The sequence below is a fragment of the Hypanus sabinus genome, chromosome 17 (assembly GCF_030144855.1).
Source record: "Hypanus sabinus isolate sHypSab1 chromosome 17, sHypSab1.hap1, whole genome shotgun sequence".
NCBI lineage: Eukaryota > Metazoa > Chordata > Chondrichthyes > Myliobatiformes > Dasyatidae > Hypanus > Hypanus sabinus.
The window spans coordinates 61,065,953-61,090,782 of NC_082722.1; the positions used below are offsets into that span (position 1 = coordinate 61,065,953).

Sequence of the window (24,830 nt, forward strand, 5' to 3'; positions counted from 1 at the left end):
TGGCTTTGAAGGTACCTCAAATTTTCCCTGTCTCCCCATTTCTGTAACCTGCCCTAGCCCTGTAAGCCATCTGGATTCTGTTTGCAGTCCCGTTCTGATCCGTGGGCATCCCTTCCATCCTTTTTTATAACTCACCTCACCAGGCCAACCTTTAGAACATTTGATCTTACTGTTCCAGAGAGATTATTAACATGCTTCCTATGGAACAACATTTTGCTGAAATGTGCTCTGTAAATAAAGGTTGTTACTGCTACACAGTGGTGTTGCATCACAGTCTGCATGAGGCCTGCTTAGTAGGCTGCATTTTCTCTCCCTCAGCCTTTTCTGTCTAGGCAACTGCGAATTGTCACTTGCATGACTGGAGTTTTTGTAGTAAAGTAATTAAAACCACAGAGCCTCTTGCATACGTAGTCGGTGTCACCATTTGCCAACTCTAAATCAAAACCAAGCTGTAATTATTCTTCAGTCAGTATGCAACATGTGTTATACGAATAAAGAATCAGTTCATTTGTAGCACCACTGGCATGAAAGCCAGGAAAAAGAAAAGCTGTAATTTTACTTACAACATTCATTGAATAATCACATTACCAAGGATAATAATGGCATAATACTGGAAAGGCCATCTTTCAGCTGAATTTATTAGAACGAATCCAAAGCTAAACAAAATCTTGCTTGCAGGATATTTTATCCGATAGATCCTGTAGCTGGGCTATTTCACAATCTTCATTTAGTACTACCTCAGTGGATGGAATGTGAATTTGCAACCCTTGGAATGCTACCAAATTTTTTTTAGCTGCATTATTGAATGAAACAGCTAAAGACATGAAACACTCCCATCGTGATGGTTCAGCAAAATAGACTGTTCACGAGTGAACTGTGATCTAGGTACTGTTCTAGGAAACCCAATCCCAGCAGTGACAACTGCTGCAGCAACTGCCCTCAGTTACTTATACAAGTCTCACCATGATTGAAAATGAATGTTCAAATTTTGCTCTAGATAAAAAAAAAACAAAACACAAATTCTATTTTTGAAAAAAATTTATTGACAATGCTTTATCATTATCAGTCACCCACACCCACTACATAATCTTAATTCCAGAACGAAGCCTTGGGAAACTTGCATATAAAAGTTGAAACAAAATCATAATTCTCCTCCTGGGACCATTTGGAAAAAAAGTCAACCACAATGCAAACAACAAAAATTTATGATAAGCTTTTGACTGTGCCTGCGGGCTCTTACATGCACCTCTGAACTAATTTAAGGAGGGCATTCATAATGCTGAATGAGTACAAGTTCCTTGGGGCTGCTGTAGGTGGAAATGCAGCTATGTGGCCATTCATTTTTTTTTCTCCATACCCTAGCAAAGCTGATGATAGTTAGCTCCTATTTCATTTCAGTTGTGCATCATAATTAGCTCCTCCAGTTTTCTCTAGTTCTTGTTTGATGTAGTCCTCAGCCAATTCATGTGGGTCACAGATGACGAACTCTTTAGCAAAGTTCTACAAGACAGAAGAAAAATGTATGATTCTCTTCAGCTGATGGCACAAAACGTAATTCACTTTGCACCCTATCCAAGAAGAAAATTACTAAAGCACTTATAAATGGCCCTTGAAAGTTCATTGCACAGCAAAATTCTCAAAATAAACAAAAAAAATTCAAGTTTCTTCAGATGCAATTAAAACAGAATGATCAACAGTTCTGAAAATATATAATATCAAACAGCAAAGAGAATGCACATGAAAAATATGGACATTCTTTACAGTCAGTTACAATTTCAGCAACCTGCAATGTTTTGTTGCATTGTGATTGTTCCACTGCAGCCCTCGGGCTTGGTAACCTTCAAAATAAGATTGTCTTGTATTGTTTCTCCATACATTTCCCAAGTAAGCTCATCCAGAACCGTCCATCCTTCTAACTTTCCAGCAGAAAGCTTGCCCTCCAATTTGTACCATAATATTGTCTAACCTCATAGCAACCTCAGTTCACTTCCATACTTTTCTTCAATTTCTAATAGAATATCCTTTTAAGGAAGTGGAGATGAATAGTTCCTTTCTCCTCAAAGATTCAATTTATCACACTTAATTGTAAAAATAAGTGTCTTTTTAAAACTCAATTTACATAGGTATATCAGCATTCAGAAAGGTAAGGTGCAAATGGACAGAAATAAAAATCACAACATTGAAAATTAGTTAATTTCTCCCAAGCGGCATTCAAGATAGAAAAAGATAATTGCAGAATAAGATTTAAACTTGGATGTTAAATTCACAAAATATTACTAAACAAGGTACTTTATTGCTAGCATTCTAAGTAAAAAAGTTTGAAAATAGCTCAGCTTATAAAAGATTTATTGATAAAAAGTAAACTAACATTCCCCTGAGTAACACTGGCATATTTCTCCATTGGTGAGTACTACCATAAGTCAGACCTATAGTGGTTGTTCATTTAAAATGCTCAATGCATTAGTTTCTTGGGGGGAGGGAGGTCAATGTCATGCCCAAGTAGTAGATTCGATTTCTCAACCATTCCAGTAACAATTCAACTTGTTTAAAAATCATACAACTACAAAGTTATAATCTTAAACTTATGAAATGGGGAAAATATTGAACTGTTTGCGCACCCCAAATACCAGTACAGCTTCTGAATTGCCACTGTAAGACAAGTGATGATCATTCTGTCTGCTTATACACTCCCCCACCCGTTCATTGCAAGTATACAGTGGTCTTTTCATTCTGTATGAGTCAGGCATCCCCAACGTACAAAGTCATTATTTGATAACTTGACAAGTGTTAAGTTTTCCATAGTACAACTTTCAACAGCTCACTTTGTATCTAAAAATCAAGTAGGAATATTGACCATTTCATTCTCTGCTAAAGTAGGAATCAAAATTAAAGTTCACTACTATGCAAAGTAGAACACAACTTGTAAAATTTTCGTTCTATCAGTTTAAAGATTCTACAGTATACTCGATGTTACACTGTACCAAATCCAAGTTGATCTTCAGTCAAAATGCTCGTGAGTAATCACAAAGGCAAATTTAACCCAAAATACAACTGCAAACAATTTGCATTATAACGTTCCCCAAATATATTGTAATGAGTGGACTAAACAAGTGTTTCCACTTCATGTAGATGTCTTTTGTCAAGAAGCTTGCAGCCATAAATCAGTGTTCAGTGTTTTAAGAAAACACTCCCAAGTGGTAAATCGGTGTGAAATACTAATAGAGTCATTTAGTACATAACATTTTCTTCACTTAGTGAAGCTGAGGCCTTTATAAATTCAAGCCATCTGCTTTTAGACCTATTTATTACAGCTTACAAAAGTTGCATTGTAAGTGTTAGAATGGATGCATTTTGTTAGCTGATGCTTGACATTCATGCCAATTTACTCTGCACACTGAACACAGATTGTTCCCAAAAGCTGTTTGCAGGATTTTCCCCCCATTACAATACTCAGTTCATAACCAAGATGCAAGAAACTAGTTTTATTTCTGGCATAGTCATTTACTTTACAAAATGATGAGTCTTTCATTGTTTACTCCATGCCCCAAAAAGACTGCATTATTCCAATTAAATTAGAAAAACTTGGAATAGCAATTAAAAGTGACTACAGTGGCACTAATATTTTTTTAATTATTTGCAGACAGGATATGCCATTGCTAATATTGAATACCCATCCCAAATGGGTGAGAAGATAATGTCCTTCTGCAGTTTTTGTGAAGGTAATCAATCCCACAGTGAAAGTAGGATTGAATAAATCACAATGGATAATGTAGTGCATTTTTAAGATACCACAGAAGTCTACCAGAAAAAGCTTGCAACACATCATACACACTAACACAAACTTTTCCTCCAGCAGTTTACGTGTGTTGTTTGAACTCAGCAGGCCAGGCAGTATTTATGGAAAAGAGTAAGCAATCGATGTTTTGGGCTGAGACCCTTCATCAGAACTGGAACGCAAAATGAGAAGTCAGAGTAAGAAGGTGCAGGGAGGGGAGGAAAAAGTACAAAGTGGTAAGTAACAGGTGAAACCAGGAGGGGATGGTGAAGCTGGGAAGCTGATAGGTGAAAGAGATAAAGGACCTGAGAAGGGGGAATCTGATAGAGAGTAGAAAACCATGGAAGGAAGGGAAGGTGGAGAAGCACCAGTGTGAGGTGATGGCAGGTAAGGAGATAAGGTGAGCGAGAAATGGAAATGGGAATGGTGAAGGGAAGGGGTGGGCAATTACTGGAAGCTCAAGAAATCAATGTTTGTGCCATCAGGCTGGAGGCTCCCCAAACATGATACAAGTTGTTGCTCCTCCAACCAGTAAAGGAGGTCATGGACATTTAAACTTTCCCTTGTCAACACTCAAAACATTCCCGAAAATTACACTAGTAGATTAGTTTTTTGTTACTTAGGTAGCCAGAGGAGATCTTGGATCATCAATCCAAATGTAAGTTCCAGCCCAACTGGTGAGAAATAAGTATAAAAAAGGAATTACAAATCTCACTTGCCATTATATTGTCATAACAAAAGAATTGGTCCTTCAGAGAAAGAAAACTGTCAGCTTTACCCAGACTAGTTGGTGAGTGTCTCCAATCTGATCTGGAGAGTCAACTCTTAATAGTCTCCTCAATTCAGTGGAAATTATGGGTCAAAAAATAAATGTCAGTAATATTCAGTCAATGAACAAATAAATATGAACACTAACCAGGAAGCTGGTTAATTATTACACAAGACTCTACCTTGAGAGAATATAAAATTCTTGAGTCTAGATGCATAACAAAACTGGGTAGAAAATGTCAATTGTTTGCTTCCAACATGGACAAACTTTCCCAATCCAACTGACTTCTGTATTTGCATTGTAAGGAGATAACTCCAATTTAACTAGATTGAAGATTCAAGTGATATTAGCTTCTAATTACCAAAAGGTACAGAAATTTGATTTCATGGTGTTAAAAATAGGCATGTTGACCCCAGTTTTTCCAACACAATCACATGCATGATTGTCACCCAGAATTTCACCACATGGATGGCCAGACCCAATTTGGAGGCAAATATATAAAATCAATAGCATGTCAGGATTTCACCATTCACTTGGAAGTAATTCCTATACTGTGTGGTTAAGCCTCTTGTTCTCAATAAAGATTAGAATTGTTTTCCTGTAGGACTCTTCCTTGGGCAGATTAACCAATCACCTTCTGAACACAAGAACATAAGAAATAGAAGCAGAAGTAGACCATCTGCCAAGTCTGCTCCACCATTCAAAAATCTATCCAACCTTGTCTTACATATATTTACTGAGGTAGCCTCCACTGGGCAGAGAATTCCACAGATTCACCATTCTCTGGGACAAGCATTTCCTCCTTATCTCTGTCCTAAATCTACTCCCCTGAATCTTCTGTGTCCCCTAGTTCTAGTCTCATCTCACAGTGGAAACAACTTCCTGGCCTCCATCTTATCTATCCCTCTCATAATTTTATATGTTTCTATCAGATCTCCTCTCATTCTTCTGAATTCCAGCTAGTACAGTCCCAGGCAACTCAATCTCTCCTCATAGTCTAACCCACTCATCTTTGCGATCAACCTGGTGAACTCCTCTGCACCTCCTCCAAAGCCAGAATATTCTTCCTCAAGTAAGGAGACCAGAACTACATACAAAACTCCCGGTATGGCCTCACCAGTACCCTGTACAGTTGCAGCATAACCTCCCTACTCTTAAATTCAATCCTGCTAGCGATAAAGGCCAACATTTGCCTTCTTGATAGCATGCTGGACCTGCAAATCAACCTTTTGTGATTCATGCACAAGCACTCCCACCTCCCTCTGCAAAGCATCATGCTGCAATTCTTTAAGCATTAAATAATCAGCTCTGCATTTGTTTTTCTCCCCCATTATTTCTTATTATCTCATCCACATTATATGCCCCCAAAGTCTATAATGATCACATTACCCTCAGCACTGCTGCCTTTCAAGACAAGAATCTGAAACTGAAAATAGGCTTTTCACAGATGATTTCACCATTCAGCAAGATCGTGGCCGATTCCATATCTCAGCTCTGCAGCTCCGCGTCAAGTGAACATTGAGTAACATTTTCTAGTGACTGCAAAATCTAAACCACTGAGTGACAAACGTCTGCAATGCAACACAAGCCTGCTTGTAGATTTTTTAGAAAGACAAATGAGCAAATGCCACCATTAGAAGTAGCTGTACCCTGAAACACCAGCTGCAAGAGTGTGGGAGAGAACATCACCTGTATTTAAATAGTGAACAAATCAGGATCAGAAGCAAGCCTGCAGCTCTTATGGTGACATTTCCCTCTTCTCCCATTCCACCCACCTCCCACCAAATGAAAACACTACTCATTAATCACTGAGGGAATTCATCTAGTTTCTTTTCTTCAAGCTCAGGTTGAAGCTAACTGGATCTTGAACAAAACTAACTCAAAAATAAACAAATCAATTGGTGACCTTCAGAACCCTTGAAAATCAACATTTTCCAAAATCTTGGTGGAAGGTTATTGTAGGTTGACGGGATATTGACTGGATGCAGAGCTGGGCTGAGAAGTGTGAGATGGAGTTCAACTGAGAAAAGTGTGAAGTGATTCATTTTGCAAGGTGAAATTTGAAGGCAGAATACAGGGTTAATGGCAGGACTCTTGGCAGTGCAGAGGTACAAGAGTCCACATCCATAGATTCCTCAAAGTTGGCGCAGAAGTTAAAGGGGTTCTTAATGAGGTGTATGGTAAGTGGGCCTTCATTACTTTGTGGCTCTAGAACTCAATCCCCTAACTAATGTTGCAGTTCTATAAAACCCTACTTAGACAATATTTGAAATATGTGTTCAGTTTCTGGTCACCTCATTATAGGAAGTTTGTGGAAACTTTGGAGAGGGTGTAGAAGAGATTTACCAGGATGCTGCTTGGATTAGTGATGACAGAACAATTGAGCAAAGTCAATAGGCCAAGTAATATAACTCAAATACTATTTCTTATGGTTGAGAGGGCATATCTTATGAAGATAAGTTGATCGAGCTTAAGCTTTTCTCTCTGGGAGGATGAGAGAGGTTAGAGGTTTACAAGATGATAAGAGGCATAGATTGAGTGGATAGGCAGAGGCTTTTTCCAAGGGTGGAAATGGCTAATACAAGGGGGCATAATTTTAAGGTGACTGGAGGAAAGTATCGTGAGATATTAGAGGGAAGTTGTTGTTTTAACACAAAGTGGTGGGTGCATGGAATGCCCTACCAAGGTGGTGGGACAAGCAGATAGCATTAGGGGCACTTAAGTTCTTAGATAGGCATATGGGATGAGAGAAAACAAAAGTGGAGTGTTATGTAGGGAGGTATGGGATGGTTAGATTGATCTTAGGGTAGGTTAAAAGATTGGTACACCATTGTGGTTGAAGGACATGTACTGTGCTGTAAAGTTCTATGTTCTTTAGTGTGAACATTCCCTGAAGTTCTTCAGCTGTTGTATAAACCAGCATTTACAGCCATCTGTAAACTTCTTCCTATCGCTGTCATCCTTGTGCACTATGCAATCAATTCCAAAAAGGTGCCACAGGCCCCATTTTCTCTTTCAGCCTTTCAATAGCCCTTCAGGCTTGCAAACCTAGCAATTATTCATCATTAAGAATTATCAAAACATGCAGCTACACTTGGGAGCACGTCCCATCTGTCCATTAAGAATGGCAAGAGCAAATAATGTTCAAGCAGATTTTGAATATTTAATCATGTAAATAAGTGTCAAATGGAGGTCTTAAGCACTGTGAAACCAATGTTGCAAGGCTAGCTCTAAACATCCAACCTTGATCATAAGTGTACAGTACATCTACTGAAATTGAAACTGTTCACATCCATCTAAGTATCCACACATCCATTACCAAGAACAGTAGAATATGACTCTGGTTCACTATAAGCTCAGCATTTCTTGATGATTACATTTCAAAGTTGACCAAAATTATATCCCAAGATGTTGCATGAACCTTCTGAATGTGCTGTAAGATTCAAACAGAAAATTTTGAACTTGTCTTCACAAATAGAACCTGCCTTGCAATGTGACAACGTCACCAAAGGTTACAAATCAACATATAACAGCAATGTGCAGCAAAAACATTTTCCTCCTGCCAAGTCTTTTATATCCAAACATCAGGATATCAGATTAAGATTTATTCACAATTTGTTCAGAATGCTTATAAGCTTACGTTTTTCAAAGCATTATGTTTCCAACAATGAAGAAACAAAGCATTTCTATAGTAGAGAGTTAAAGTTCATGAAGCAAGCCAAAGGGATAAAGATAGTACAATGAAACTGGCTCATCTCAATCAAATTGCGACTGATTTTTTGGGATTATAAAGAGGATTCAGAACATTGATAATTTGTTAGGGAAACCCTGCTCAGCATAAATTGCCTGTGCAGAATTAAAAGCATAATATTTAAAATTAAGTACCTTTCAAGGAAGCTGTAGATTTACCCTATCTGTAAAATAAAACCCAGTAGTCAAGTGGTATCTGTGATGGGGAAGGAATTATTAAAGTTTAGAGCTATGACCGTGCATCAGGGTAGAGCCAAGAGGGAAATAACCTTAATTTGATTGGTGAATTGAGGAGGAGCAGTGGGATGATAGACAGATGGAGGCAGCTGCTAAAAGGTAATAAGCATGGAGAGAAAGAGAATGGGAATATAGGAAGCAAACCATGCATGAAATTGGAAAATTCATTGTTCCTTCCATTGGCCTATGGACTACCCAGGAGGATTGAGGTGTTGTTTCCATTAAATTTCACTCTGGCAATGGCAAATGCAGAAGTTGGACAAGTTGGTATTAGAGTGTGAAAGAGAGTTGAAACAGGATGCAACTGGGAGCTCAGGTTGGTCACTGCAGATGTTCTTCAAGACAGTCTCACTGATCTGGAGCTCACCACATCAGGTGCCCCAAATGCAGTGGACAAGGTGGGGGAGGTACAAATGAACCTTTGCATTACTCAGAAAAGGCTGGCTAGGTCCCTGGTTGTTGGTGGGAAGAAAATCCAAGGGCAAGTATTGTACCTCCCTGTAGTTGTAAGATTGTAGTGCCGGAGTCAAGGAGGGATTTCTGTGGTGGGCAGAAAGTCATGAGGGGAAGATATGGCTACTCTTAGGATCCTTTTAGTGAAAGTAGCAATGTATTGGATGTGGAGGCTGGTGGACTGAAAGCAGTGGGTGAACAAAATAGCTATGTAAATACTGTGCAAATGACTTGGGCACATATGTATAGCTAGGGTGCCCAAGGCTTATTTACAGTACCGAATATTGGTTAAAATAGGAAGAAGGTTGGGAAACAGAAATAAACTTACTTAGCTTTTTATTAGCTCAGTAGTATCAAGTGTTATTTGGTAACTGGAAAGACATATTATACAGTACCGTGCAAAAGTCTATGACACCTTAGCTATATATACTTGATCAAGACTTTTGCACAGTACTGTATTTGAAAAGCTCTAAGACTACCCTTACCACACTTTGTTACAATAAAATATCTAATAGTGTATCAAAAATTACAAGATGATTTTGATCAGCTACATTAAAGGGTTGAGGATTAGCAAATTCAAGTGAACTCTGTTGCATTTTGGTGAAATAAAATGGACTCCTACAGTGAATGGTCAGGCTCTGGGAAGTGTTGTGCAACAAAGAAAATAGGAAGGCAACTACATACTTCACTAAAAGTAGCATCAGAGGTAGACAATGGTGAAGAAGGCATTCAGTATGCTGGCCTTCAATCAGAGTATAGGAGTTAGGTCAATATGTTGCAGTTGTACAAGATATTAGTGTGTCCAAACTTAGAGAACCGTGTATCCTTTTGATTACCCTGTTATAGCAAAGACGTCATTACCCCAAGAAAGGGAACTAAAAACTAAAAGCAAGAGGTGTTCGAAAAAAGCAGAATCTTGGGTTTGAGAAGTTAGAGCCAAAGGTACAACATCTCAGTGAGAAAGGCTGCGCAAGTGACTTAGGTGAGCATGAAACTCAAAAGGTTCAGAAAGAAGGTACATGTTAGAACTGGTAAGCTTTTTTTTGTCTATAAATCCTTAGTTCAGTTTGGGCAGGATGGTTAAGGTGACAGAACGCTCCTAACAGTCTCCCTGATGACGACATCTACATGAAAGGTACCCAACTTCAGCTCCTGACTGACAAAGTCAAGGAACTGCAGCTAGATGTACTGAGAACCATCCAGGGGGCTTAAAACCTCACACACCCAGAGTGCAGACTTCAGATAGTAGATAGGTGACTACTTGGGAACTCTACACTGACTGTTCACTCTCCAAGCAGGGTTCCCGTGGCTGTTCTCCAGCAACAAGCATACTCTTTGGATATTGCTTTGGGGTGGGGGGGAGGGGAAGGAAGGAGATGGTCGATTAGGGTACATCAGCTGCAACCAAGCCAATGGCAAGCTCTGAGACTCAGCAGGGAAGGGTAAAGTCAGGAAGAGTGATTGTGACAGGAAACTCAATAGTTAGGGTGGCAGACAGGCCATTAATGTTGAGACATCTAGAGTCCAGGATGTCTCAGAGGGGAAGGGGGAGCAGCCAGAGATCCTAATACACATTAGCACCAATGACAGAGGAAGAAGTGGAGAAGAAGTCTGCACAGTGAGTAAAGAGGCTGAAGAGCAGGACCTCCAAGATAGTAATCACTGGATTACTCCTTGTGTCACATGCTAGTCAGGGCAGGAATAGGATGATAGCACAGATAACTGAGTGGCTAAGGAACTAGTGCAGGGGCAGTGTTCTTGAGTCATTGGAACCTCTTCTGGGACAGTGGTGACCTGTACAAACAAGAGGGGCAGGTTGCACCTGATCTGGAGGGAAACCAATATCCCAGCCAGAAGGAGCTACTTGGAAGGATTTAAACTAGTTTGGCAGGGGATGGGAACTAAAGCATCAGGTCAGAAAATGATAGGATGCAGAGAAGGTCAAGGTCAATAAAAACAACCAAGAGAAAAGTAATGGATACAATGGAACAGATACTTCGAAGTGTGTGTATTTTAACGCTGTGAGTATTGTGGATAACAGTGATTAATTTAGAGCATGGATCAGTACATGGAACTATGATATTGTGACTAGCTCAGAGACTTGGTTGAGAGAGGGATAGGAATGGGTACTTAATGTTTCAGGAATACTATGTTTTAGAAAAGATAGAGAGAGGCAAGAGGTGGTGGTGGGGGGGAGGGGGATGGTGAAGTTGCACTACTAATCAGAGACAATATCACAGCTACACCCAGCGGGGACATCATGGAGGCAGTCCACTGAGTTTATATGGGCAGAACTCAAAATAGGAAGTGCGCAATCACATTGATGGGATTGTACTGTAGGCCTCCTCAATAGATATGGGACACTGAGGAACAGATATGCAGGCAGATTAAGGTGTTAAAGTGTCATGGGGGTCTACAAATTCCCTCATATAAACTGGGACTTTCTTAATAAAAGGTTTAGATGGCACTGACTTATTAGGTGCATCCAGGAGGGCTTCTTAAATTGTAGATAGTCCAACAAGAAGAGGGGCTATACTGGATCTGGTGTTGGGTGATGAGCTTAGCTAGGTGACCAATCTTTCGGTGGGTGAGCAGTTAAGGAATTGTGGTCACTGTTCCCCAGTTTTAAGGTGGCCATAGATATGGATAACTATGGACCTTGTGGAAGAAATTTAAATTGGAGCAGGGCAAATTGCAGAAGCATTAGGCAGGAACTAAGGAGTTAATTGGGAAACAGAGTTTTTGGGCAAATACACATTCTGACATGTAGAGAGTGCGTAAGGACCAAGTGCACAGAATGCAAACAGGCATGTTCCACTCAGAAAGACAGGAATGGCAGCGCAAGAGAACCTTGGATGTCAAGGGAGGCGAAGTACTTAGCCAAAAAGAAAGTGGAAAAGTGTGTAAATCTTCAGGAGCTAAAAATCAAACAGAAACCTTGAGGATTATATAAAAAAAACAGAGAACAACAAGGATATTAGTAAAGCCAGGAAGGGCCATAAGAAGTTCTTGGCAAGAAAATCCAAAGACATTCTATACCTACATCGGGACCAAGAGGATTACTAAGAAGGTAGGACTGCTCAAGGATAAAGGGGAGGACATTTGCTTGGACTCAAGGGAAGTGGGTGAGGTCCTTAATGAATATTTACATCAGTATTTACCAAGGAGAAGGACGTGGAAACTAGTGAGCTCAGTGCCTAAAGTATAGATATACAGTACATGGGGGGATTTTGATGTAAAGTGGGAAATAGAGTTGGATGACTTAAAGAGCATCAAAGTAGATGGGCTTGATGGGATATAGCCCAGTTATTGAGAGAGGCAAGAAAAAAGATTGTTGTGATCTTGAGCAATATTTTTGTGTCCTCTCTAGCCACAGGCGAGGTCCAAGAGAACAATGAGCACAGTGAGCAGCTAATGTTGTTCCATTATACAATAGGGGAACCAGAGATAATTCTGGAAACTATAGAGCTGTGAGTCTTACATCAGCGGTGAAGTTACTGGAGATAATTCTTAGGAATAGGATTAATGAGCATTTAGAAAACCATAGCATAATTACGGAAAGCCAGCATGGCTTTGAGTGCAGCAAGTTGTAACTTACTAACTGGATTGAGTTTTTTTTTGATGAGATGGTGAGGGCAATCGCTGAAGGTAGAGCTGTAAATGCTGTTTATATGGGTTTTAGTAAGATGCTTGACGAGGTCCCTCATGGGAGACTCACCCAGAAGATTAAGATGCATGGGATCCACAATGAAATAGCTAGTTGGATTCAGAACTGGCTTGCCTATAGAAGACAGAAGGCAGTGATCAATGGGACTTATTTTAGCTAGAGGACTATCATTAGTGGTGTCCCACAGGGATCTGTACTGAGACCTCTGCTGTTTGTGACATATATAAATGACCTGGACAAAAACTTAGATAAGCGGGTTAGTAAGTTTGCAGATGACATGAAGATTGGTTATGTTCTGGATAGCACTGAAGACTGGCAAAGAATAAGTGGGATATACATCAGCTGCAGGTATGGACGAAGAAATGAAAAATGGAGTTTAACCCAGCAAAATGTGAAATGGTAGATCAAATGTAAAGAGACAGTTCACTGTTAAGGGCAAGACCCTTAACAGTGTTGAGGAGCAGAGGGATCTTGGGGTGCAGGTTCATAGCTAAGTAGGTTAATAGGGTGGTTAAGGTGGCATATGGCATTTTTGCCTTTATTAGTTGAGGCATGAAGTTCAGAAGTCAGAATATTACATTGCAGCTTTAAAGAACTCTAGATAGGATGCATCTGGAGTACTGCATACAGTTCTGGTCACCCCGTTCTAGGAAGGTTTTGGAGACGGAGCAAAAGAGGGTTACCAAGATGTTGCCTGGATTAGAGGGCATGTGTTATAAAAAAGCTTGGACAAACCTGGGTTGTTCTTTCTGAAGTGGCAGAGGCCGAGGGGAGATCTGAGGGAGCTTATAAGATTATGAGAGGTGGAGGTATAGTAGACAGACAGCATCTTTTTCCAGGGTTGCATGCATTTAAAGTGAGAGGGGGTGCTTTCAAAGGAGCAAGGTCTTTACACAGGGAGTGGTGGATACATGGAACGCTCTGCCTGGGGTAGTGGTAGAGGCAGATACATTAGTGACTTTTAAGAGACATCTAGTTTGGCACATGTATGTGAGGAAAAGGGAAGGATATAGACATTGTATAGACAGAGGGGATGAGTTTAGTTGGCCATTTGATTACTAACCTATTTGGTTCAAAACAACATTGTTAGCCAAAAGACCCTTTACCGGGCTATACTGTTCTATGGTCTATGTTCAAAGGCAGGAAAATGGGACTAACTTTGTTGACACTGTACTCAGCATCGACAAGTTGGGCCTATACTCTTGCTATTCTACATCTATGACTCTAACTACATTGTAAAAACCATCCAATCACAAGGGGAATTAAACTAGTCCAATAAAACACAACAACTCTAATTTTCGGCATACAAAGTGATCTCTAAGCCAATTACACATGAGGCCAATCTCACTCATCCAGATTAATCTCAATCTTCAGCACTTTGTGTTGCTCCAGATTCCAACATCCGCAGTCTCTTGTTCTCATTCAATTATACCATTCAGCATTGCAAACAGAAACATATTCTAATGGAACAACATCCTCTGACAAAAGAGTCACCTAACGTCTACTGTTGTTTGAACCTTGCATCATTGGTGATCTCTAGAAATCTGACTACATCCAAGTCTGAATGTTAGATGTTCTACCTTTAGCTGAAGGCTTTAACAGATAGCAAAGAACAAGCCCCCAACTTTACCAGCTCTGTGATCTTTAATGGTTATCAAGTGTATATGAACATCACGTAATTTAAGTCAAAAGTAAAATTAAAGAATATGACAAAGCATAATAATTTTAAAAAGCAACTGATCTTCCCTGTTCAATCCTAATTTATAGCATTACAATTTTCATAACAATTAATGGGGTAATGTGCACAATCTAACAAATTTTGGAGAGCATTACTGAAGGTACACCCTACTGGATAGAAACTATATCCCCATCACCAATGCCAAGACTATTAAAGTTAATAGAGTACAAAAGGATCAATATAGATTCCTATAGGACACTGGTACTAACAAATTTCCCTGCAGATTAAAAAATCTACCACAAGTTTTCAGCTTCTGAGTTTTCACCAATTGTTATTTCACAAAACAAATCCTTTAATTTCACAAGATTTTATTTTCAGTGTAACATCTGCACTGAAACTTCCCAAAAGATTGCACTCAACTGCAAGCAAAGAACTTCAACTTAAATGACTAGTTTACGTGGAATTACTTTACCTGGGTAGTCATTATAGGCCATCTCTCATGGTAAATCAACTCAAATAGCTCCAATAAAGTAAAACTGAACTGGTTCTAGTTACCTAGCACTATCTCGTTTTCCCCTTCCAAACTGGAACATTTTAACCTCCTTTCAATCATCTGAGATCTTAAGCCATTAAGTGTATAGGGCACACACAAGCACTGTCCCATTTATTTAAAAACTCTTGGGCTGTTCTCATCTGGGCCAACAGTCCCATCTATTTTAAGGATAATCGCATGTTCAACTGCTTTGTTAATAATTAATACAGCTTCCTGATTGAGTTTTGCTTTGAGAGGAGAAATTAATATCTTGGGAATCTCTCTACGGTCCAATACAGCATTTTTGCTCCATTTACTCTTAACCATGGCTTAATAATGCTGTAATTGTTTTCTTCAGCTTCCAGCAAGGTTTTGCTGATAACAGCTTTCATTTCCCCCAAATACTGCATCATGCTCCTCTTTAGATTACTAATTATCTGCTTTATAGAATTTTATATTTTCATAAAGTCCACTTCTCTTTCGATGTGACCAGCTAGCAATCTTACATTATTCTTGCCTTAAGGATAGATATAGCTTCCACATGTTATAATACAAACCTTAATGAAACAGATGGATTGACTAGTTTTAAAACATTCTCTATTAGCCAGACCTTTAAATTAACAAATTTGAATACATTTTCTTCCATCAATTGAATGGAATTATTAATGTTCACACTTCTTGAATATTTCTTCAAATGGTAAAACAATAAAGCCAATATTCATCGAATGTGAATTAGCAATCACTATTAATTCACTAAGGACAAGCTATCATTTGCCCTGGTTCTCATTGGCAAGTTAGGCACCATGGTAGCATAGTGGTTAACGCAATGATGTTACAGCTTGGTATGCTGGAGCTCAGAGTTTGATTCCAATATCATCTGTAAGGAGTCTGTATGTCCTCCCTGTGGAATGCATGGGTTTTCTTCGGGTGTTTTGAGCTCCTCCCACAGTCCAGGATGTATGGTTAATAGGTCTTTGTCAATTTTCCCGTGATTAGACCAAGGTTAAATTGGGGGGGGGGGTTACTGGGCTGCACAGCTCAAAGGGCTGGAAAGGCCTATTCCTCATTGTATCTAAATAAATAAATGAGCAGTCCAGCAAATGTTTGAGCTGCATGTCCAACATCAAAAGTAATCTCACTGCAGTAGAGTTGCTAGTAAAGATCTGCAAACATTGATTACAAAAGATGGAGTCACTTAATTTTACCATAATCTATTTACGTTGCTGGCCTTAAAAGAAGCTTGAACAGACAAAATGCATTGGATTATACAAATATTTAATTACTTTCCAGTATATAAACTGACTAGCATTACAGATCCAAATATATTAGGGGGTTTAAACAGGAAATGGGTATAGTTGATGAATGGTACTTCCTTCACTGTAAGAAAATTCTCTATCCTAATAACATTAAAAGGACTGAAAATCTTCCAAGTTTCCAATAGTCTCAATGGTTTAGGTATCATTAGATATGTAAACGTCTCTGTAATTGTGAAGTAACAAGGGAGTGAATGCTCAATGTCCCAAAGCCAATCAAAGCCAGGCACCTAATTTTGAAATGAATGTTACAACTTTGGCAAATACAGTTAACAAATACCAATGGGAAAATTAAGCAATGGATTTCCAGGTAGAAATTTGAAGGGAATGGAATAAACTTCAGTAGTGTATAATGCCCTGCTATTATGATTTAGTTCAGCACGTGGGCCAAACAGCCTGTTGCTGGGCCGTACTATTCTATGCTCCATGCCGCAGTACAATCAAGTGCATTTTCATTCAAGGCATAACATCACAACTAGCCGAAATGTCAAGGTTGTTCCACTGGAAGCAACATCTGTACCAGCCTTTATCCAAATAATGTTTCAAGCTTAAAGCAACAAGCTCCACATCATCAATTTCGTGTAGAAGGATGGAGCCGAGAAAAAACTGTCAATAAGAGATATGTCAAATGAGTACAAATTGAGATAGAGATTGAGATTGAACAGAAACACGGTACATCAAGGGCATCAGATTAAAATGCTAATTCCAAACGTCTCATCTCTAGGCTCAACTTTCACCCTGGAGAAAGCACAAAATGGTAGGTAACTCAAACACCAACATCATAAAATACGCATGGATGCTTGAGAATGAAGTAAATGAATCTGCTTTGGATTTCCTATCCCAAAAATATGACACTCATCTACAGAAAGGCAGATCAAGAACAAAGAAAAGCAAAACTAACCCTGTGCAAATCTGCAGTCTGACTTACATAAAACAGTTTTGGAATGGCTGGGCCACAAGCAAGTGGTGGTAAGCAGAGATAATGGTCTATTTCTCAATTTCAAAATGCCCTTTGGCAACATCTTTAAGAAAACAATTTCAATAAGGGCACCAAGAGCTCACTCCTCTCCCTCACAACTCGCACTTTACCTTACTGACTAGATTGAAAAAATTTAATGACATTTCTAATAACCAGTGCAAACTGAGCAGAAATAGTCTCCATTTTGGGAAGCCAAAATCCAAAAGTCTTCATTCCTCACAGAATTCATCCTCTTCCCTGTAGACATCTGAAAATGTTTGCATTTCCAGGTGTGAAATCTAACCCAAGCTTCTGGCTACAAATTTATTTTCCAGTCAATTCTCAACTCCATCTCATTTAATCTGCTGATGAAAAAGCACACGTGCTTCTACTTTAAACTTAAGGATCCTAATACAGGTTTCCCCTGCTATCTGAAAGTAGAGCGTTCCTATGACACCTTTCGTAAGCCGCAATGGCGTAAAGCGAAGAAGCAATTACCATTCATTTGTATGGGAAAAATTTTTGAGCATATATTTTACTAACATATAGTAAAAGCAGAAATGATATGATAAATACACAGCCTATATAAAGTAGAAATAAGATATGTTCAGTGTAGTTTCACTTACCAAAATCGGGAAGACAGCGAGCACACTGGAAGGTTCACGCATTTTTCTATCATACAGTTCTTTGTAAGCACTCAAAACATCCTACAAACCTGCCCTAAACCTACATGCCCTTTCAAAATTAAAGTGATACTTTTCTGTAATCATTGCAGCACTATCAATCATAGCGAAAATCTGACGCAGTTCAAAGCAGTGGCGGCTTGATGCTGAGTGTTCTGCTGAGAGCAAAACAAACGCTGAACGCTGTTTTTGCTTTTTGCCTTTTTCCATAAAAGCAAAAATCCTCTGGATTTCTTTTGGTTAGCAAAAACAGGTACTAATGTAGGTCTTTCATAAAAGCGAAGTGGCATAAAACAAACTTTTGTAAAGCGGGGGATACCTGTATACACCTTGCTTGCTTGATTATAATTTCCTGAAATTTGAGGACACCTCAAATACTGCATGCTAATAGCAAGTCTCACCAACTTCCCCCTCTACCCATCCTGTGCTTGTGACCTCTTAAGTTCCATTTTAAAATTGTTAATAATTCTTTTTTCCCTGCAACTGGCATCTTCCAGCCATTTCTGCTTTGTGTGAACATCCCAGACAAGCCATTCCACTCATCCCAAGACCAGAAAACTGTAGAATTCTCATTCTACATCACACTATTATTTACATATCTTTCCGTATTGAAAATGCTACCTTAAAATTTAGGGTCAATATATTCTATTAGACTTGATGTCAAATTCCTATGAAAGGCCTGGCAAGATTGACAAGCTTAAAGACACTTTATAAATATAAAGTTCTTATTATAAAACTAATGAAGATGGTCTTCATTCCATCCAGAATGCAGGACATCCCTCCACCATCCCAATAAAAAGTATTCACCTCATGTGGAATGCTACCCTCAAGTATAAAATTGCACAAATACCATTGGGAAATCTTTTTCTCTTTTATCAGAAGCCAAACTAAGTAGATTGCTACATTCAAGGGCTTTCTAATAACACCAATGTTCATTCTTTCATGAATGAAGCAATCATTGGCACTTCCAGTTCCATAATTGCAATGAAAGTATTTCCACATTTGTGTTAGGTAAGTAGTTCCAGGATTCTAATCTCTTCTCTCAGACAAAGTCATGAAACCTCGTCATGATGTTGAACTAATCTTGGTAAGATGCAGCACTGTCTCATGTAAAGAGAATGCCCTAGTATTCTATGGTTCCAACGTGAAGGAAATGAAAGCATCAAGAGGATGTGAACTATCAAATCAGCAGAATTCTTTTTTGGAGCTGCAACCATGCAGACAAGTTTAGATTCTTCAATGACCCACTGCGTTCCTCCAGTATTTTGTACATTGCTCTGGATTTCAAGCATTTGCAGAACCTTTTTTGTTATAGGTACTCTATCAAAGTCTTTGTACCATATAGATATAGTGTAAATGGTTAGGGTTGATTGCCCTACAATATCCTTCAATTACTATGTCAATTATTTTTATGACTAGCCTAGCCTAGTTTCTGATCAGGATCTCGGTGAGGAATTCAGCATTATTCATACCAAGAGTGTAATGATTGGAATCGCTATTGGAAAACTTCATTATCTAGGACAAATTTTACTTACCACTCAATGCCACAATCCCAATAATTATCCATGCTCTAGCATATGCAGGCAAATCTACTTCATAATCCAAGAAGTTGCAAATAGAACAGAGCAATGTATAATTAAATCATGATTAAGTTATGGGTTGGTAACTGGACATATTTTGACCTGGCTTTTAAACAAGGCATACCTGAACAGTTGTACACTTGATAGATAGTTTAGCTGTATGACTTATCAACAAATATGATTATTTCTCAAAGTCTTTAGCGTTCTTTATATTCTACTGTAAATTAACTTTAGAATAAAGTCTGAAAACTTCCTTAACAATGGGACAAGTGGGAAATGGCAATCATTGCTGTCACCACCCAAACATTGTTGTAAATTACAAAGAACATGGATGAGAGGGATAACAAATCAGCCATGATTGAATGGCGGAGTAGACTTGATAGTTTAAATGCTCTTATTTTGCTCCTATCTCTTATGGTCTAAATTTAAGAAATGACAAATTAGAAAAATGAATAAAGCACCATCTTCCCCTTACTTTCATCCTTTTTACATCTGTCCACTCACAATCTAAAGAAAGAGTCACCCACAAGAAATCTGGGTTCCTGTAGGGAGGTAGTTGGGGGAGATGGCAAAGTGCATCCTCAAATACTTCTTCACTCCAGCTCAGGTCAAAAAGGGGAGACCATTTGTGGGAGAAAGGTAATAATGTAAATGTGGTGCAAAATGCCCAAGCATCTCCTTGAAAAGATTTTGTTTTGTCCATTGGGGGTCTTGGCAGTAGATAAAACCTTCTTCATTCAAACAAAATTAAGGCCGCAGGGTATAGGTGCAGAATTAGACCATTCAGCCATTTAGTCTGCTGCACATCATGGCTGAATGGAGGTGCAGACCATCTGCAACATAGAGATTTGAAGATTAACCAAGCTGAACTTTAACAGCAACTCATAAAAAATAGCTTTATAGCATTAAACCAAATCAGTGGCTTTAATTTCTCACAAGAGTGTTTGAATGGACTGTATTCTGAATGTCTCAAATAGATTATTTTAAACATTCAAAAATGTTACTTATTTGTACCAGATAAAGAAATGATGGTATTGCACATTTTCTTCTTATGCCTTCATTTGATTAAAATTAAACAGATATTTAAAAGGTCACAAGAAATTATTATGTATATTAACTTGTTTGGGAGACTTGCATGCCATATTACTACCCTTGAACTTGATCAATTAACCGTTCTCTATCCAGAACCTGCTTGGGCCTAACCGTGCACAGATGTTTGGCCACATCACAAGTTCAATTTCTTGATCCAATTTCAGAATCAAGAAAGAAAGTGCGTTATTCATGTATGACTACATCTGGATACAAATGGGTAAACATTTCAGATAACTAATGCAAGAAATACATTCAGATTACAAGGGACTTTTACACCGGGCTGTTATCAACTCTTGTACCATCCATGTGCTTGACCCAAGTGTGATGGCAGATATGGCAACAACAGTTCTAATTATAGTGCAAAGCCTAGAAACTACATGTTCATTAGCATTCCCAATGCATGCTTTCCAACAAGGGAATAGGTCTTGAATCACAGGAGATACACGGCTAATGGAAAGCTCTGTTCTCCTATACATACCAGTTATTAGTTTTTAACCCCCAAAGCTGACAGTGATGTCCACATTAACAACGGAACAGAAAAGTTATATTAAATATTTTTATGTACACCATTTTAGGTTTTTTAAAAAACCTTTTTTCAGATCATGGGAGCCATTTTGGTCCATTAAATCTATGAATGTTCTTCAGATTCATTTTCCCCACATTTCCATCAGGTCCCCCTATATCTGACCTGTCCCTTGCACACTTAGGGCAATTTAGAGTAACCAATTTACACATCTTTGTGATATAGGAGGAAACCTATGTAGTTGCAGGAAGAATATGCAAACTATACACCGACAGTAGAAGTCATGATTGAACCTGTGAAGAAAGAACTGCAAGGCAGTACCAACTCTACCAGTTTGCCATCAAGCATGCAGGCCATACAGTACAACAGAGTAAAAGCATGGCCTTCCACACTTATACCACAGCAACTAAAATAACCATAGACCAAGAGTGAAAAGCAGTCAATTTTACTGACTGGGCTTTACAATTGTTTGCAAAATTGCACCAAAAACAAGAAGGACAAAATGGGTACAAACTTTGTTTTTTTTCTTTCCACAGATGCTGCCTGACATGTGAAACCAATGCTTCATGTCAAAAAAACTTCCATGGATACTAAGAAAGCAAAACAACTCAAATTGCAAAATATATCACTGATATTTGTTTTGTTCTCTTCAACTTTTCCAAGACTATTAGAAATCTAACCAGATTAAAGTTTCATAAGGAGTGAAGAGCATTCCTGTGATGGGTTTCTCAACAACTTGAAATAGGTGGTCTCTAATTATCTTAATTCTGAAACGTCTCTTAACATGAAACAAATTTTCCCCTCCCTCTCTCCCCCCCCCCACAGTTGCTGCCTTACTTGCTGAATATTTCTCCAATTTTCTGTACTTATCTCAGATTACTAGCATTTACAGATTTTTCTTGTCCCATGGGAAAAAAATCACGTACTGGTCATTATACTATCAGAATAATTTTAATAGATGTACACCTTTAATTTTATATGTGCTGCTTCATCTCTCAAAGTTACTATGGAATATACAATGATTAAAAATATTGCAACAATATTTAAAACCAATAGAAGCCACGCCACCTATTGAATGGCGGATGAATAACTGGGACAATGACGGCATATGTAAGATTTGATAAGGTTTCAAAAATAAAACAAGTTTAAAACTTACCTGTACTACTTCCTTTACCAAACTTTTATCAGTGCTGACTTTGGCTCTCTGCAGTACAGTGACTTCATCTCCAATCCAGGTAATCAGAGCAAATTTAGCACGTTTACTCATGGCATCGCCAGTGATGATCCGATGAAACCCATATACTATGCGGTCATCTGCCAGCCGGAATGGCAATAAATTACAACCAGGATAACTATGCATCTAAACACGCAACTGTTCAATGAGCAGCTGCAAATTAACAACTAAGTTAACAATTAAGATGTGGACCTTGGTCGCACCTAAAAATCTCTATGGATGCCAACTGTGCAGCTGCCTGTTCAAGATTTCCAGTTATTTCTACCTCAGGGAGACAGCCATTTGCATTAATAATCAAACTTTGGATCTAACCTAGATTAAAGTGCCACATACAACTTTCAAATAATGGGGAAAAAAATCAGGTGGTATTTTAACACACACCAACAAAAAAAAACATTTAAAACATTTAATTTAAAATTGTGTTCCAGTGGCGCAGGATACATAACATCCAAGCTCAAACTATGGTCGAGCTCCGAACATTTTAATAAATTCGCAGAAGATCGAGAGAACACGTTACAGAGCATTTGCCAGAACCTCACCCTTTATCGCCACACCCAACAATGACGAATGGAACACAAGGAAAGCCATGTAAAACAAGCAAAACCAAAAGAAAATCTAAATCTTGCACTAAATCTATTCGTCCAATAAAACAGTTAATAGCGACTTTTCAAATATCTGAATGAATTTTAAAAATCAAGGTTTCTTGCGTCTGAAAAGATACGCCGCTTTGAGACAAAAGTTAACTTATTATTAAATTATACCCATCCATCTTCTTCAAGCAAAAATCTCCAAGTTCCCCATGGTGATGATTAAATTTTGTCTAATGTCTGTTATGTCTAAGAACTATTTCAGATTGATAGTCAGCCAATTATTCCGTGGGGAATCGCGAGTGTGAAATCTAGCGCTCTTTGGAATGGGTTTACATTAACTAGTTACCTATTATGACTATGGTAAAGTATAATGGCTGATATTTTGAGTTTATAATCTTTAAATACGAGCGAGCAGAAATGGCAAACAGAGAATAAATGTAACAAATAGGTACCACACCTTTAAAAAGGGAATGCATTCTACGCTTACTTTTCAATCGGTAATGCAGTGTAGCCAAGAAATAAAACCCAACCACCAATCTACATTCTAATTAAACAACTTCTGCCTTTGTATTGTAAAAGTTCTGTTCAACTTGGCAATTGATTGGGGTGATTTACTTAATCATTTAGTCTCCAAACGGTTTCTTGGGTTAGTCAGCTTTGAGATACCGTTCGATATACTGTCTTAGACCAATCCAAATCAATGACTTCCCGTTCTCGTTATACCCTTCCCTCTTGCCCCCCCCCCCCCACCCACACGCACACCCCGATTGTAACGCGGAATACAGCTAAATTAAATTGCTGCATTTCAATTCATCCGGTTTCCTCTCGTCTGAAATAATGTCCCGAAAATCAGGATATAATTTCAGATTTAAATACGGGGCCATTTCTAGCGGGTAGTTCCTCGTGGGGAGCCATCTGATGATGAGATGATCTAGGTAGGGTTTCTGTGGCTCAAGGTAAATAGGATGGTGAGCTACGTTCTCACTCAGTAGGTCCTCGACACATCAACTAAAGGAACAAAAACGCTTACAGTCATAAAAAGCCCCAAACCTTACTTGTGCATTGGAGTTTAAATTCATCGTACGACGTGCCTTGTGAATCAGGAACAATAGTGCTCCCATCGTATTTAAAAACAACCCTGAAAGAAAGAGAAAGAAACACTCTAGATCGATATACAGTAGATGTGAATGATATACTTGCAAATTTGATAGTGAAACTAACCAATTCACATCGGTGTTGTCATCCCGGACCATGTTATAAGACTCTCTGCATGCCTCTTTATCAATTTTCGTGGCCATTTGAGCGATAGGTAAATCGGCTGGCGAAAGTATGCGCAATAATTCCCTGATCCGACAATCAATGGACTAACGGAGGCAAAATTAATAACGGTCTGCAGCACGGCTGTTGACTGGGGTTTTATTCGAGGTCGGCTTACGGCAGCTTCCACAGTTCCTAATAGCAAGCCGCAGGCATACGTTAGGAAGCACCCACTATGAAGCTGCAGATAAATGCAGGCAGCTTTAGCGGATGCATTTCAGCCGCTTTTTTACCGGCTTTGGGCGTGTTGATGTCGTATTTCCGTCTGTCGTGATCTTCGCTTTTGAAAGGCTGATCTCTGAAGTGACCGCGGAAAAGGATTGTCTCCCCCTGTAGGAATTCAGCAGGGAGAACCGTTCAGTTGTGAGGTGGTGTTGTGCGTTAAGATGTTAGGTTGTAGGCTATTTTTTTTCCACTGTATTTTTGGCATTTTGTTTAATTCTGCTCCAAATATGGCTTCTCGTATTTATAATTCTATTGATGCCAACAACCATTTGATGCCCCGTTCAATTTGAAGAGAAGAGCAGTCATGCATTGTCTCGATCGCTTCTTTAAGAATAATCCTAATGGCTTGACAGAAAATACAGTACTTTTTCGACGATCTGTAGAATATTAAATGCTAGGTTACAGATTCCTAGAAAAAAAAGGGTTTAGAAGCCTAAACTAATGCTGAAGCTCT

At 38.8% G+C, this 24,830-nt stretch overlaps 1 protein-coding gene across 1 annotated transcript; it reads right to left on the minus strand.

Moving 5' to 3' along the window:
• Positions 1 to 1,020: 1,020 nt before the first annotated feature.
• Positions 1,021 to 24,393, minus strand: cotl1 (coactosin-like F-actin binding protein 1). Its single transcript, XM_059993173.1, has 4 exons — positions 24,056 to 24,393; positions 23,890 to 23,972; positions 22,167 to 22,324; positions 1,021 to 1,500 (listed from the first exon to the last, which is right to left on the minus strand). The coding sequence occupies exons 1-4, from the start codon at positions 24,130 to 24,132 to the stop codon at positions 1,390 to 1,392; spliced, it is 429 nt and encodes a 142-aa protein (XP_059849156.1). The 5' UTR covers positions 24,133 to 24,393; the 3' UTR covers positions 1,021 to 1,389.
• Positions 24,394 to 24,830: the final 437 nt, after the last annotated feature.

What these genes read in the sequence shown, in the direction of transcription:
- cotl1 (XM_059993173.1), bottom strand. Translation starts at nt 24,132, where the DNA reads ATGGCCACGAAAATTGATAAAGAGGCATGCAGAGAGTCTTATAACATG. An exon ending in ATTTAAACTCCAATGCACAA is followed by an intron (nt 22,325 to 23,889) that starts GTAAGGTTTGGG and finishes TCCGGCTGGCAG; the next exon opens with ATGACCGCATAGTATATGGG. An exon ending in TGGTAAAGGAAGTAGTACAG is followed by an intron (nt 1,501 to 22,166) that starts GTAAGTTTTAAA and finishes TCTGTCTTGTAG; the next exon opens with AACTTTGCTAAAGAGTTCGT.